The sequence below is a fragment of the Apus apus genome, chromosome 4, assembly GCF_020740795.1.
Source record: "Apus apus isolate bApuApu2 chromosome 4, bApuApu2.pri.cur, whole genome shotgun sequence".
NCBI classification, from domain to species: Eukaryota; Metazoa; Chordata; class Aves; order Apodiformes; family Apodidae; genus Apus; species Apus apus.
The window spans coordinates 97,888,238-97,902,558 of NC_067285.1; the positions used below are offsets into that span (position 1 = coordinate 97,888,238).

General features: G+C 35.7%; 1 protein-coding gene across 9 annotated transcripts in view; it reads right to left on the reverse strand.

Moving 5' to 3' along the window:
- SLIT2 (slit guidance ligand 2) overlaps positions 1–14,321 on the reverse strand; it is a 256,317-nt gene that overhangs the window by 103,179 nt on the left and 138,817 nt on the right. For all 9 annotated transcript variants that reach the window (XM_051619879.1, XM_051619876.1, XM_051619877.1 and 6 more), the window contains exon 5: positions 5,959–6,030. In XM_051619879.1, coding sequence (XP_051475839.1) covers positions 5,959–6,030 — 72 coding nt within the window. The remainder of the gene's footprint in view (positions 1–5,958; positions 6,031–14,321) is intronic.

Consider the following 14,321-nt stretch of genomic DNA (forward strand, 5'->3'; position numbering starts at 1 on the left):
CTATTTCCACTTAGTTATTCTACCTATCAAAACATCCCTTTGCAAATCTCCTTAACAGGCCTATAGACCCTAACTTTTCCATGAGACGTAAATACGAAACAGAAACTGTTCTGTTCAGAAACTGTAGACTACTGTTCTTTAAAATTCAAATCTTCAAGAGGATTTGCATTATTCTCAGTACTTGACACAGCCAAGTAAAATTTAAGGATAAAATTTAATCCAAGTCTTCCTACAACAGAGTTTATCAAGTCAGTTCAAATTAGTCTATCTCATTTTGCTTCATATTATCACCGAAAAATCTATGGGAAACTACATAAACCACAGCAACATTTGGTACTAAAAGCAGTGGTCACATTTTTCATTTAGGTAAATTCAGGTAACACACAAAACTTTGTGTAGGTATTGGTACTTATCTTAGCAGATGAAACCACACCCTATTTCAGCACCTAGGTTTTATTCAACTAACCTTTCATGTCACTCAAGTAAGTTTAAGATAGATTTTTAGATTCTATGTATTTTAGGCTCTTCCTCAGTGGTTCAAGTGCCAAAATGAGACTTGCAAGAAAACTTTCAATTCACATTTTGAGGTTTCCGATCTGCAACCCCTCTTCAAAGCCAAATGCTCACCTTTTAAAAACACAATTGACTTCTAGATTTCATAAATGAATTTGTTGACAAAACTGTTTTCAGTAGGCCAAATTTTAGGAAAGTAGCGTGTAATGAAAAGAACAATTTAAAAAAATAGTATTGAAATGGTCAACTGTCAGAACAGGTTTTTTTCCTGAAGGCCACAAGATCACTGACCTGTTTGGCCACAAGAGACACTAGAGGCACCAGTCCCTTATGGAGGCATCAGAAAAGTGTACCTATTCCTTTAATCCTCCTAATTTTTTACTTAAAAATCTTAAGTAGACGCTGAATATATTTAACTAACATCTGGTGAAAACTATCTTGATATATACCTGAAATACAGGTGACTGAACAGACTAGGAGCTAAATTAAGATTCCCAGTAAGAACAAGAAATACGCCTATTCTAAATTGTTAAACACGTCTTAGACGAGCAATGCATTTGGATTAGCAACTTGTACTGGTAAGCAGACACATATAATTCCAGTTGTAGTGGAATTCTGTGCAGGATCTCAGAAGAAAACAGTAATTAGAACATCTTCAGCAGGACTCTGTTCTTTCTGACTGATAATAAAACTAAACTTCAGAAAAAAGTCCAATCATTGCCAATGAAAATTAATGTAAAATTCAGTTATGCCTTTAGTGTCAATGGGAGTTTCTTATCTTCCACAATAGGCATAGATGTGGCACCAGGGCTACACCAAGCAATATTGATTAAGTTTCTGGACAAAAATTAGTATAATGGGAAGGACTTATACTGGATACTGGTGTCTGTTTCTCCCTTTACTAATTCTCCATTTTCCCAGCCAGTTTAAGCTGTGAAGCTTCTACATTGACTTGTAGCCTTTATCCTTGGGGTGACAGCTACTGTGTCCACCACTTGCTGGGAAAAAATGGCACCATAGGGACACAAAGGCAGCTGAGACTAGTTCAAAGCAAGGCCAGACGCTGACAAGAAAAACAGGACACAAGATATTTGCAGGAGATGTGATGAAAATACTCCATAAAGTTGGTGTAGTCCTTGCCATCTTCTGCCAAATATCAATTACACAGCAGAAGAGAAAAAATAGTGTAATCCAATCAGAAATATAGTAATATAATTTTATCAAAATTCATCACACTGGGGGCCAAAGTCTACTTCTGAAAAACTGAGCACAGTACTATTGCTCTTTCAGTAGTGTTTCATATGTTTGCTTTTGCCTAGGTATTTTTCCTCCTAGTAACAAGATTCAACAAACAACCCATTAAATTTTATAATCTGGGCAACTAGAGCATTTTCTTACCATCTTAACTATAAACAAAATTCCAGATGTTTGGGAGATTTAAAACATCTTTCACATCCAGCATGAGTACTGTATCACCAGGGAGGGTTCTGAAACCATCATGAACAACTATATAAAAAAGTCTGTTTAGTTCCCAACTGATTTGATAATTTCTATTTCTTTTTAGAAAATAGTGGGTGCCACTGTGGTCTCTGAAGAACTTAACTTCTTGGTGAGTATTTTTCTTTTTGAAAATTATCAAGTTTGGAGTAACTTTCAGAGTTATATCTTCAGAATTTGCACCTGAATTTCTGTCAAAAAATCAGCAGTTATAGAGCAACATCCAGAAGATATACTAGAAGTGGATTATTCAAGTCACTGCCCTTGAATATGAAAATCAAGTCTTCGAGACAGAGCAGCCAGGCTTTTTCCTACATACGATCTGCTAAAATGCTAATAGTGGACTTCCAGTCTGGGTAACCTGTACAAAAAAAGCTTGCCTCATTTTTTGTCACTTTTTCTTAAGAACTGGATTCATTACTAAAAAGTGGGTGGTATTGGTAAGAGTGAAGCCAGGATGCTTTGTCTGACATTTCTGAGATGACATCTAAGTACTGCATCTGGTCCCAGCCTCTCCAGTAGAAGACAGACACTGACACTCTGGGTTAAGCCGAAACAGGGCCACAAGGAAGGGAGGGCTGGAGCGGACGACATCTGGGGACAGGCTGTGAGAACTGTATTTGTTCAGCCTTAAGAAGGGGGAATCTTATTGTTGCCTACAGCTGCCTAAAGGGAGGGTATAGACAAAGCCAGACTCTTCTGACTTAATATGACAAGAGGCAAGAAACATGCTGAAAAATGGGAAATTCCAGTTAGACATACAGTAGATGTGTGGAGGCTGATGTTTTATTTGGTTGGGTTTTTTTTTAATATGTGAGTGTGGCAAAATGCTTGGGTTCTCGATTCTTATAATAAGACCTTGCCAATTTTGCTTCTTTTACCTTTTACAGAATCTATTCCACGAACTTCATTAAGAAAGTGTCCAGAAAAGAAAATATGGTCACATCTTACAGAAACTACACAGCATATTCTGAAAAACATCAAGTGGACCCTAGAGCTAACATATAAGCAGGAAATCAAAAGATCATAGTGGTATCACCAACCTTAAATGAAACAAATTCCTTCAGATAATCTGAGTTAACATCTAATTCGTACTGTCCTGCCACTGTTCTAGAAGAACATAAAGATGTTTTCCAAAATATTCCAACTCTTGATTCAGCTGGATAAGTATTTAGGGAGAATGAGATAATGGTGAGTCTACATTCAGGAGACAAAATATGTAATCAGGTCAAGTTCTGTGTCATTTCTAAACTGCCTTTGAAATTGTTTACTCCCTGTAATTTATATTGAAATTATGTAATTACTGTTACACAAAGGAAATCTCGAATTTACATGTTCTAAGATAGTTTTCTTTACTCTTTGTACCTATAACTATCTCTTCCATAGGTTTGGTTAACATCTTTAACATTATGCTCAACTAAAGGGCAACTACAGAAGAAATGCTGGAACTAGAAGAAATACTTAGTTCTGTTCAAGACAGTTCTCCATAAGTAGATACACATGTATTTGGTTCCTGAACCTTAGGCTAGTCACTCAATACATGCTAAATTCCTTCACAGAATCATAGAATCATTTAAGTTGGAAAAGACCTTTACAGATTATCAAATCCAACCATAAACCTAAAACTGCCAAGTCTACCACTAAACCATGTCACTGAGCACCACACCTGCACAACTTTTAAATACCTCCAGGGATGTCGACTCAACCACTTCCCTGGGCAGCCTTCTAGTGCTTGATAATTCCTTCACTAAAGAAATTCTTACTATTTCCAATCTAAACCACCCCTGGCACAACTTGACAAATTCTCATCCTATCAGTTATGTGGGAGAAGAGGCTGACCCTCCACCTCTCTACAATGTTCTTTTAGGTAGTTCACTTCATAGTTTCCTTTGCTTGCAAAGTGATGCCTTCTGTATCTATCACTTATCAACTTTACCCTTAATTGTCTTGAATAATGAAATAAAAATAGTAAAATTATAATAATCTTTTTCTAAGTGTAATGTCCAAGACCAGATGGAAGGCTAGGGTTCAGATATTCTTGCCTAAGCTTCTTAAAAAGCACAATGGCCTGATCAAGTTTTATCAATGCTGTGCTAGAATCCACACAACTCACTTTTACCTCTGATACTCACATCTGTACCTCACACAATAAAAGGTGATATTCCTTATAGCAACATAGGTAGCTGTAAGATTTATGTGATCACAATAAATTATGCCACAAATATAATTTGGACTTTGTGGCAATGCTATGGCCTTTATTAATGTTTTTCGTAATTACCACCCCAAAGAGAAAGGCTTTAAAGGGCAGATCTACTGTTTTATGCAAGTTTTAGACACAATTCAGGATCCTTAACCTTGAAAATATACACAAAGATATAAATACTATTTTAGCTAAAGACTGGCATCCTAATTCAGTTTCTGAATGAAGCTATCTCACAATATGTAATTATATTTACTACATTCTAAGACACTGCCCTGAGATAATCCTCAATGATGCTGGTATTGTTAATACCAAAGTTTCTTTCTGTAGCTGTATCAATTTTCAAATATAGAAGACAATGCAGAAAAACACAGGCCACTCTTTACAGCCAAGCCACTTTTAGGCTATGAACAATGATGGGACCAGTTCCGAATAGAAAATCATAAGACATCAATTAAATAAAGTAACAAAGCTACTTTGAGAAGCACTAGCATCTTTTTCAGCGTAACAGATTTGAACAGAACAGTTTTCTCATTGAGATGTGGTAGGATTTCACTGCAGGGAAGAACCGTATCACAAACATGATTAAATAAAAACCCCCCAAAATTTCTAAATACCATATCAAGTAGGCCATACTCTGACATTCTGCTAAGTCTTTAAAAGAACGTCCTTCTAACCAATTTGTGTGCAGCGCTGTGGGCAGTAGAATGAAGCAGAGTCCATCACAGGCAGACATAAACACTGGGGGCTCCCTATCCAGTGCCCTGCCCTGGGGATAAGCCATCATGCCACTGCCTTCACCATCACAGAGCACTCTATTTTCAAAATAGTGTAATTAGAAAGTTCATCTTTCTTTTAATGCTGGCAACTTCAAGTATTTCAATAGAAATTACATGAAAACCTAATATAATGCCCTAACACTTCCCTGTTTTTATTGATGCTACATAAGATAACAATCACATTTTTTCACAGCTACATCACACTGGCAGTTTTGTGGTCTTTCTGGAACCCACTAGTGTATGTTCTGTCTTTGTTGGTTGTTTATGAGTTCTCAGCTTACAGCAGGGGTTATAGCTCTTGAGTGTATGACCTTTTATTCTCTACTATACAAGTTCACCACAGGTCGTTTAGCTCTTTTAGTCCACTAAACTCATCTACCACTCTAAACAGAAAGTCAAAAAGTCACTGCTTTCCTTTGTCTTGAATCTCACATATTTCCACAGTTAGGAGCTATAAGAATTCAAAACCTGCCCATGAACTTCAGGGTCACTATCTCCAGTAAAGTAAGTATATATCTTTTAGAAAAGAAGAAAACTGTAAGAAAAGTAGTCACACAAATACAAAAATATAAATAATAATAAATTAGATAATAGCTGATTTTTCTTTATTTTTATAAGCAAATAAAAATCAAACCCTTAGACCAGTGGCAAAATTAATTTTCCCACATGAAATAATGAATTTTTTTAAATAGCCTGACATTCGAATATTAAACTCAGCTTACCATAACGCAAATAGTTATAATGCCTTATTGTATTCAACACCATTTGAATGTTTTAGATTTCATGTAAGGTAATTTTAGCATGCTCAAGGTATGTTGAATCATTTTGCCAAAGCAAATGTTGAGTGTTGTTGTTATGCAGAGATTCTGTAAGCAGTCGCAAAAGTGCTTAGGAGAAGAGATCTGATACGACAAAAGGACATTGTATTGACAAAGCATTATCACAGGCAAGAAGGAGGAAAATACTTACAGATTTTTTATATCTACTGCTCCTCGGAATGCTTTCCTTGGTATTGCTTGAATCTGATTTTCACTAAGATCACTATGGAAAAAAAATAGTTAAACTTAATATCTGCCATATATATTTTATTCTGTGTATAACAAAACAAACGTATAGGAAAAAAAGGCAGCCATTACAGTTCAATGTTTCCAATTAAGCTTATTTTATTACCTTAACTGGTTTGTAATTGAAGAAAAAGAAGCAGCAATAGTCAAATTAATTTACCTGTTTTATACTATGTAGGTCCTTTGCAAAATAGCAATACATATGCCAAACAAAAACCAGAAGCATTACATAATTTAACCGTGCAGGCCAAACTCATTTCATTTTTAAATGATTGATGTCACTTTTCAAACCATTCCAAACCCATGACATCAAACGTTTTAAAGTATGTTTAGCTTTATGCAAGGAGGAATGAGAACCAGGCAAAAGAACAGGTAGTGAGCTGTTGAGAAACAACTATCAAGCTGTGTAATGTCTGAGATCAATATATTTATGAATTTTGTTTCAGAGGGGCAAACAACGTATGTTTTAAAAAAAGGTGTTAAAAAACAGCCTGCAGCAGATTATCTAATGCTCCTCCCCAAAATCCCTCCGTGACCAGCTGTACCAGGTTATTTTCAACTACTATCTTCCTTAAAAGACAAATTTTATCTAAATTCTTATTCAGGATTATTTGTTTATATCAGTATAAACAAGCAGCTCTTTTTTAAAAATACAGAAATATTTTTTGACTTCACAGTTCCATTTTTGAAATAAAATACAGAGAACTGAAGTAAAGACAGTAATAGAGAAGACAGCAAAAAACCCAAATAAAAACCAAAAAAAACTAAACTACATTAGAATCCAGGGGTTTTCCTTTATGCTATATGTCATTAACAACTGATGCAGCACAATAGGAGATGTGCTGCATCAACACAGGAATAAATTGTTATTGCTATATCTATATCATGTGCCGTTTGGAGGTTTCCCTTCAGACAACGGTTTATAATCACAGAACACCAGGTTTGAAGGGACCTTAAGGATTATCTGGTCCAACCTTTCCAGATACTACTATAGTTTATATGAGATGGCTCAGCACCCTGCCAAGCTGAGACTTAAAACTGTCCAATGTGGGGCAATACACCCCTTCCCTTGGAAGACTGTTCCAATGTTTGACTGTCCTCATGGTGAAAAACTTACCTCTTGTGTCCAATTAGAATCTCCCCAGAAGCACCTTGTGCTCATTACCCCCTGTCTTTCCAAGTGACTCCTTGTAAACAGGGAGTCTCCATCTTCTCGGTAGCTATCCTTTAAGTACTGGAACATGGTAATAAAGTCTCCCAGAAGCCTTCCTTTCTCAAGGCTGAAGACACACAGTTTTCTCAGCCTCTCCTCATATATGACAGGTCCTCCAGTCCTCTGATCATCCTTATGGCCCTTCTCTCGACCCTCTCCAGCCTGCCTGGAGCAGGGGACCAAACCTGAATGCAATATGTGTGCAGTCTGACAAGCGCCAAACAGAGCGGAATGATGACTTCTTGATCTCTGCTGGTGATGCCCCTGTTGATGCAACTCAGCATCCTGTTGCCTTCTTTGCCAGTGCAGCTCACTGTTGACTCATGTTGAGCCTCCTGTCCACCAAGACTCCAGGTCCCTTTCCACAGGGCTGCTCTCCGGCCATCCATATGGATCCCAGTCTGAGCTGGGTTATATGCTCCCAGGTGCAATGCCTTACATTTATGCCCACTGAGCCTGCTAGCCCATTCCTTCAGCCTGTCTAGGTCATCCTGTAGGGTGGCTCTTCCTTCTGGAATGTCAACCTCTCCACTCATCTTGGTTTGCTACCCTGGGACATACATACCTACCACAAACAAGGTTCACAAATGTCTGAAGGCCTTCAAAGGGACCGATCTACCTTGATGTCTTAAAATTAGGAAATCAGACCTTCTTTTGGAGGCCTTCAGAGATGCATCTATCTATAGATAAAGCAGGGAACACAAGAAATTACATGAAGAGGTTTGAGTGTCTGAACAAATTTAGAAACTAATCAGATGCATACAGGCTGTCTCTGCTAGGATCTTCAGCCCATTTGCAGAGCAGTTTTCTTATAACTAACAGGATTTTATTTTGCAAAAACAAAACCAGGAGCTTCACTACAAAAGCACATGAAACACAATGCAGACCCTAACTGGAGAAGTAAAGGTTTGCAGTGACTTGCTTTTTAGAGACATCTTCTGGATGACCTTTTCAGAGACAGTTTTTAGGAGAAACATTGCAACATGGTGCAAAGAAATGACAGATCTAGCTCAGATGAAGTGGATATGCAAGAAATAAAAATAAAACCCCACACTGCCCAACTTTAACAAAATCTGTATCACTGTAATTCTTTTGAAAATAATTCTATATTCACTGATATCATCTTAGTTTTATTCAATTCATTGTTCATTTATGGAAAACCATGTTCTATTTACTGAATCTTTCATAGTTCATGCATCTAACTGCACTGCAATATCCTGCAAAGTATCTTTAAAACTAGACAAAATTTTACTATTATTAATGGTGTGTGAAAAAAGAGAATCTGCGAGCTGTGATTTAATTTTCAAGCCACCTAAGTAATCTTGAAATGGGATATGACTGCACTGCTCTGACAATAAATTCAATGGCAATGAATGAAAAAGTAGCCTTCAGCATTTGTTACGGTAACATGATTTAACAGCCTACTTCCTTCCAAAAAAATTCCACTGTAAGTATAAAAAGCAAACATCTGTATTTGCACTCCTGTTTAAATGGATAATACATTTTACCTATATAAAAATTGTGCACAAAGTGGTTAAGTTAGTAATAGTGATTTGTATCATTATCAATAATCATTTTAGAACACTGATATATGTATGTATCTATGTAAACCACTGCCATGCTCATAAATACATACTGCAGAAGGTACTGGGTAATGATGCATTATGCTTTTTATGACAGTTAATGGAGTATCATGATTCACCATCTAATATAATTAAAAACTGGGCAAGATGAACAAGATTGAGACAATATGCAAATTATTTTTAAAAATCTAAATAGAAATACCAATGGTCAAGTTTTTTCTTTCTTTGTCTACATGCAAAATTTGGCACAAATGCAAGGACTCACAGGTAGCAGCTACTGAGCCAGGTTCCTCAATCACACTACAATGAGGTTGCATGTGCAGATGTACGTCTATGTGCATCATCTGCAAAAGAGCAGACTAATCGCTTATCCACACAGTCAACACCATTTCCACGTAGCACAGGCTCGTGAAGACTAAAGCACAGTGTTCCCTGCTAATTTCAACACATTTAAAATGCAAACTACTTTACTACAAAGGTTGTCCACCTTGCTGTGCAAGACATTGTTTAAAGCATCCCTCTAAATACAGAAAGCTAAGGAAGATTGGCAAATAGCATTTTCCAACATGAATTTTTTTTGCAATGTATCTGCTGGCTTGCAAAACTTTCTTGGAACTGTTTATATAACAAAAGTATATGTTAATCATTCATTTCTTCACTGCAAAATTCTACCTCTCGTTAGAAATATGATTTTCAACAAACAATTTATAGGTATTTCTAGCTGGAACATTTTTTTTAATTATTTATTGATTGCTTCAAGTTTTCATCTGCTCAGTCTAAGAAGGTTTCCTTATAAAAACCTTGAGGAGCTTAAACAAACATTCAACTTATTCTTCTTGCTTAAATTACACCTACATTTCACACAGCAGACAGGGCTCAGTAAGAAGTTGCTGTGTGGTCTTATTTATGATGTTTTAGCTTGAAGGTTAGGTCTGTGTGTCTAAATCAGACACTAAATGATTGTATCTAACTTTTTTTTTTAAATTAACTTAGTCTATCCAAGTATTCAAACACAGCAATAAAAACAGAGAAATACTATAGCCTCCATAAGATCTGTAATTAAGTAAGTCCTGGAATTATTGTGCTTAAATAAAATACAATTTCCTTTTCAACAAACCAAGTCAAAGTAATTTACATACAGTGTATACTGATAATCACATGTGCCTCAGCTTTTAAACTGATTTCCAATGATTAAGGATTTGATTCTAGTATTTTCAATGACACTACAGTAGAACTACTAATGTTAAAGCATGCTTGAAAGAAGGTAGATATCTGTATGTCACAAACTGATGAAATAGGAAAATAAAAATAAAACCTCTCAATCCCATCCTCCCCCCCCAAATCAGCTTCATTTTATGGATTCAGTAAATTATTATTTTTTTTCTTCAGAATACATTAGTAATCATAATGCATTATGCTTTGTGGAAACAGCAAAAAGACCTTGCCAAAACTTAGCATTACTAAATTCTTTGTAAGAACAGGACGGAAATGGTACATTTTGATTTATCATATTTACTGGTTACTAGGTAGAAGTATATCAGAAAAAAAAACCCCAACCTAGAATCCTGCTAACATTTGAAATTCATACCAATAGAATATATTAACCTATTCATACAGAAACCCCCCAAAAACTTAATATTCTGTTGCTATTTTATCTGAGGATGAAGCCCTTAGATAACCTGATATTAATAAGCCTGATACAGTGCTTTCGCTCTTAAAAAATGCAGACAGTACTGCATTGCAGCTCTTTTATTACTCACCATATATGGTTCCCAGTTGAATATCCCATTTACCCTTAACAAGAGTGCTATATTTTTAATTATATAAATTGAAACACCACATACAATATCCATATGATACACTGTTAAGGCTGTATTACAGTTTGCTTGTGTGGCTAAAACCATTCTTTGATCTTAAACCATAAATCTTTTGAAGATGGCAAACCTGCTTGTAAATTTAGTTACTTGTAATTTTATTTTTCTCTATGGTTTAACCTCCCTCTGTGTCTGACCAGCAACATCATAAATCTATACTGTCATTCTCTACTTTGTAAAGTACTGGGTACCGGGAATGAATAATGTGTCCCAATTTTTAAAGGAAAAGGCAGAAATACCAAGTCAAACTAAGCACTGACTACTTATCAGTTTATTTATGCTAGTTCATAAAAGGAGCTCAGAAGGTGGCTATTTCATGATCAGCATCTTTAGTGATCATTTAAATATATCAGACACAATTAAAGTGAGCCTTACTTAGTACTTTTTTCTTACTGGAATAAAACAGCTTTAACATTAGATAATTATATTCTGCATTAAATCCCTAATGCTCATACAGGGCATCAAACTATCATAGGTAATGAGACTACAGGGCATTCAAATAAATAAACTGAATGAGAATTTCTTCATATTATTTGAGTATAAATCAAATATATTAAGTTGGATGCGTGGATTTTCACATGGAACACAAAGGTGGTGAAAAAAACCCACCACATACTTTAAAATACAACAGGATAGTTCAGTTGGAAGAGACCTACAATAATAATCTAGTACAACCAGATGGTTTTGGTAGAACAAGTATCAGCTTCTTTTTACGAAATTTTATCAATTAGATATTCATCCCAAAATAATAAAAATGGTCAAATGGTCCTTTCTTTTTCAGCTGTTTTCATTATGATTTGCTTTTTCCTCAGTACTATTCAGTGTTCCAAAACCTACGTGTATCTGAGTACACTTGAAAAAGTACAGAAATTTAGGAGGCAGGAACAAGACAGACACCATTTGTTCATTAAGGACCTCCTGGCAGAGACAGCCTGTGAAACATGCTCTAGTCACAGGCTACTGACTGGCTTCTGGACTTCATGATTCTGTGAGGTCTTACATGGCCTGAGAAACTTCGCCAGTCACAGTCACCTTAATGAGACATGTCATCCAAAATCTCAAATTTCAAAGCATATTGCAGCTTTGCAAGAGCTATGATTTATTTCAATGGTTTTGATGTTATGGAAAACAAAATACTCCACTACACTGGAAGGTACTTAAGACACCAGCAGTAAAACCTGAATTCCTGGAACAAGAGAACGTGCTGCAATGTGACAGCACTGAGCCTCAGCCACAAGTTTCAATTATGTCTTGGTAAGTCTTGGGAGAAGGATGGAAAGGGATTATTTCCTATGATCATTAGCACTAGATGTTGCTTTTGTTTGCAAAAGCTTCTGTAGCATTGGGCTTTCCAAAGCATAGAAGACAGAATGAAACAGCGAAGAAGTTTTTTTTTGTGCTTTGGTGGATCTTTGATTTGGATTTCAATCCTAAAATGCCAGACTGTTTTCCACTTTCTAAATTTGAATAATAATTATGTATTTCTACACCATATTAGGTGATTTGCATTATCATGGAAAACTTTTGATCAGATTTCTTTTACTGCTCATGTATCTTCATTTATCATCACACAACCATCCTCTTCAATTGCAAAGTTCCAATATGCCTAATAATTTATTCTAATAATTTATTCTAAGAATTTTCTGAATGCTACAGAGGCACGCTTTGGCAACTACTACTTCTGTTGTACCAGGGTAGGGTATATAAGTATAGAAATTATTTTCAGAACTATGTAATGAGAATCAAACCAATGTACAAAGGTTTGAAGAATCCAGATGCCACCAACCTATTTGATTATAGTATAAATGCAGGGAGAGAATCCTAGAGAGATAGTTCCTCTCAATTTAATAGCTCAGGTGAACTGAATGTATTGAAGCATATTTGAAATTCCATCATGGTAGCAATACATCATAATGTAGCATGATCTCACTAAACAAACATGAATGATTTATCTACTGCACAACAGGTTTTTATCCCACGTTCAGCAAATATATTAATATATACAAAGCAGCAAGCACCTTTCCTATCAGTCAAATGAGGCTTATCCAGTTAATTGTTACAACACTGACATATGTTTGGCTTTATAGAGTTACCTTACAACAAGCTACATCAACCGTATAACAAGTAATGCATCACTTATTTATGAAGATAATCTTATACCCAAGTGGCTTCTCCTCTCCTAGCAAGCACTAGCTTTTTGGCAGGTCTACAGATCAATTAAGACAGACAGAATAAGGAAACATTTAAATAAATATACTCTTAACAATTCAGTCTAAACTCTTGTTCTAAAAAAAAAAAAAAAAAAGAACAACAACAACAAAAGAACCAAAACCAACAGCTCTGCTGTACCATCATTCTATGACTATGAAATAAACACTTAAGTCTCCTTCAATGATTTTTTCTATTCTTCAGTAAATCATCCAACGCAACGGAGCCTAATACTATCAGCAGTGGCAAACATGTCTCTAGGCACGTATTTATATCCCTGTGAAGATCAAAAATCTGAATTATAAATTCTAGCACTAGTACTGTACATAATTTTTGCTAATTTCTGCAGAACGAAAATAGCACAGAGTGCAAGTACCAGCCCTATCTTACTTTTTAATAGGATCACATCTTTTGTTTTGAATACGCCAAAACCTTCAGTCTCAGTCTTGGCATGGAAGTTAATCTCTGGGCCACAAAATGAATTCTACTGTACAATGTCTCCAAAAGTGCACTTAAATCAATTTGTATACTCTAGTACCATTTGAAAATAATTGCTTAAGGAGATTCACCATTTACTCTTTATTGTGCTAGTGTGACATAATGTGGCAAATGCTAATTGTGAAATAAAATAGGGGGTATTAGGACCCCACATGTATTTTGCCAGAGTCTTCAAAATTATTTTTGAAAAGAAAAGCAGTCTTTATTAGTCTGTTCCACTAAATTAATATGTAATTCTCTTTTGTTTAGAAGTACAAAATAAATTTTTTAAAAAAAGAAAAAAAAAGGAATAGAAATAATTACATGTTGTAGCTCCTAAAGAGGAACAGACCACCCACAATTTCAAAGAGAATTGCAATACTACTTCAAATTTGGCTTCAATGTAATCCTTTTGATAGAAAAAGACCCTTGAAAGGAAAAAAAAACTTGGGACTCTTAAGAGCACATCAAACCCCCCTCCCTCAGAAAAGCTCGCTGATTCTTTATTCCCCATAGAGTCTCAAACTGGTCAAGATGAAGGAAAGTCCATTTACTGACTGTTGTTTGTCATGCATTTCTAATGGCAGTACCATCCCCTTAACAGTGCCGGAGACAGCAGCACAGCTGTAAAACGTGAGCTATCACTGATCCACAACCCTACTTGGAGTTTGCAGAGTGAGAGATGACTTTTAGCCATATGGATGAATATCTCTCATTTAATGGTAAAAAAAATGATAATTTAGTCCAGCCAATAATTTGTAAAGCGTACATGGTTTTTGTTCATGCATTTTCCCCTCCTTTTCATTTAACCAGGTTGGTATTGAAGGGAAAAACAGAAAATAACTTTTACCTTTATATACTATTACTTCATACAAAAGACCATTTCTGTGTAAGGAAAGAGTGAGATTCTGCT